At 35.6% G+C, this 2,233-nt stretch overlaps 1 protein-coding gene across 4 annotated transcripts; it reads left to right on the top strand.

The window, feature by feature from the left end:
• The first annotated feature begins 559 nt into the window (after nucleotides 1–559).
• On the top strand, nucleotides 560–1,739 carry LOC140812172 (dirigent protein 22-like). 4 transcript variants are annotated; one of them, XM_073170382.1, is made up of 2 exons: nucleotides 560–717; nucleotides 948–1,739. In XM_073170382.1, exon 2 carries the CDS (start codon nucleotides 986–988, stop codon nucleotides 1,580–1,582), a length of 597 nt encoding a protein of 198 aa, XP_073026483.1. In that variant the 5' UTR covers nucleotides 560–717; nucleotides 948–985; the 3' UTR covers nucleotides 1,583–1,739. The 4 variants fall into 4 exon arrangements, with proteins under 4 accessions (XP_073026483.1, XP_073026485.1, XP_073026484.1 ...); XM_073170384.1 differs by having other exon boundaries at nucleotides 580–704; XM_073170383.1 differs by having other exon boundaries at nucleotides 582–717; nucleotides 945–1,739.
• Nucleotides 1,740–2,233: the final 494 nt, after the last annotated feature.

Here is a 2,233-nt window from a genome sequence, read left to right as displayed (position 1 = left end):
GTATTATTTCATGACTAAACTGTTGCTTGAAGTATGTTCGTGTTAGAAAAATATATCATAAGAAATCTTGTTAGATTGTCTGATGAATCAATTTTGTGAGATAAATATCCGACACGATTCAATTCATTAAAAATTATCGTTTTTTTATGTTTTATGTATTATTTTTCATGATGATTATGGATCAGCTGAACTCGTCTCACGGATAAAAATCTATGAATTGATATATGTTTCCTATGTGTAAAGGGCATACAAAGAAAAATCTCCCAAGTATTTTAAACATTAATTATTGTAAAGTTTCTTATAATGTATTTTTCAAACCTAACACAAATTATGTCGATATGTGGGAATATCTCCTAATTATAATAATTTAAATATATTTTCATTTGCAATATAACATACTTTTTTGTATACATTTTCTACACTGAGAAATTACTTTTTGCTAAAAAAAAATTTAAATCGAGATATTATTGAGTTTCTTACATTTTATATCGTTCTCACAACATTTTGGAGATTTGAAGGTTGACCGTCATTTTTGGCAGGTGTCGGTTGACGGATGTCGATGGAACTTTAGCCGTACGCAACGGACTCGCCCGCCTTTTAAGTTCTTCTTTCCTACGGAAATATATTTTCTGTGCGAAGACGTGTTCCACATCTTCTCCGATTGAGCCTTTGAAGTTAAATCCATTCTTCGGCATTTTTCAGTGGTGATTTTTCGATGTAAGCTTCATTTGCTGACTGCTCTATAAATATTAGTTCTTTATGAATTCATATTTGCGAATATTGCTGTCTCTGAGAATTTTCCTTTCAGAAGTTCTATTTTGGCACTTTTAACTTGTAATAAAAGTTGTTCTTCCTTCCTGTTTTGGCAAAGAATTTTTCTCTCACTTTTTCCGTATTTTATAACAAATCTCAAGGGTATAGACTAAAATAAATCTATGTTTTAGCAGTTTAGGGCTGGAAATTTACAGAGGAGCGCAGGAAGAAAATGGAGAAGATGGGCTCTATTTTATTTCTTTGCTCGATTTTACTATGTACCGTAGCGGTGGTTCATGGGCATAATGGGCCTGCAGGCGTTGGTAAGAGTCCCGAAGAAATGAAAAATTGGTACAAAAAACTGCCTCACTTGAAGCAAAAGGTGACCCAGCTTCGTTTCTACCTTCATGACATTGTTAGCGGCCCAAATCCGACCAATATTCCGATCGCATTAGCCAACTATACGATTCATTCGCCTACATATTTCGGCATGATCGCCACCATAGACGATCTATTAACTTCAGGGTCGAGCCCAGATTCAGAGATAGTTGGCCGAGCTCAGGGCCTTTTCGTGTCGGCCGGGTTGGAGAAGCTTGGCTTCCATATGACATACAATTTTGTGTTTACAAGTGGGAAATACAAAGGCAGCACACTGAGTCTGATCGGCCACAATCCGTTCATGGATAAGTATCGTGAGCTGCCGATTGTTGGTGGCTCCGGTGTTTTCCGACTAGCACGTGGCTCCGCCATGCTGAATACGATCAAGTATAGTAACACTTCGGGTGATGCTATCGTGGAGTATGATGTTGTTGTTTTGCATTATGCATAGGTTCTTGACCAATACCTTTGTTATACTTTTTGTCTTCATTTACCCATATTCCATCATACGCTAGCATAGGCTTAGGAGGTGGGAGTGACAAAATATGTTTCGGGTATTTTTCTATGTAAAAGATTCCATAATAAATAATATTTGATTAAATAATTTAGTGTGCGTCTCCTCCTCAGTTCATTGCCTTGTAAGGACCCGTAATTGCATTTTAGCAAGTATTGTGGGCGTGCCAAGTTAAAGATTATGTTAAACTTTATATTTGATTTGAAAAAATGAAAATCTAGATGCATTTACATTTTGAGATTGTAAGAGCCTTACCTACAAAAGATTTAAAATCGATTTTCGTAATATATGTTAGAATATGCATACATAGCAACCATTGATGAACTATGAGCTCAAGAAGATATCAAAATGTTTATTTATGGAAGAAAAAATATCTCTAGCCCCTTATAAAGAGAGTGCATATTATATATAAATGAGATGATGTGTAACTCTAACTTCTAGTCTAGCTACTTTAACTAACTTGACAGCTATCAAGCAATCTATTTAACACACCCCCTCAAGCTTGTAAGATGTTCAATTTGTCAAGATTGGATAAGAGGTGGTGATGTTGATCTGAACCTAAGGCCTTGGTGAATATGTCTGTCGGCT

The sequence above is a fragment of the Primulina eburnea genome, chromosome 14 (assembly GCF_022965805.1).
Source record: "Primulina eburnea isolate SZY01 chromosome 14, ASM2296580v1, whole genome shotgun sequence".
In the NCBI taxonomy this organism is placed as follows: Eukaryota; Viridiplantae; Streptophyta; class Magnoliopsida; order Lamiales; family Gesneriaceae; genus Primulina; species Primulina eburnea.
This window is presented reverse-complemented; position numbering and strand designations above follow the sequence as displayed.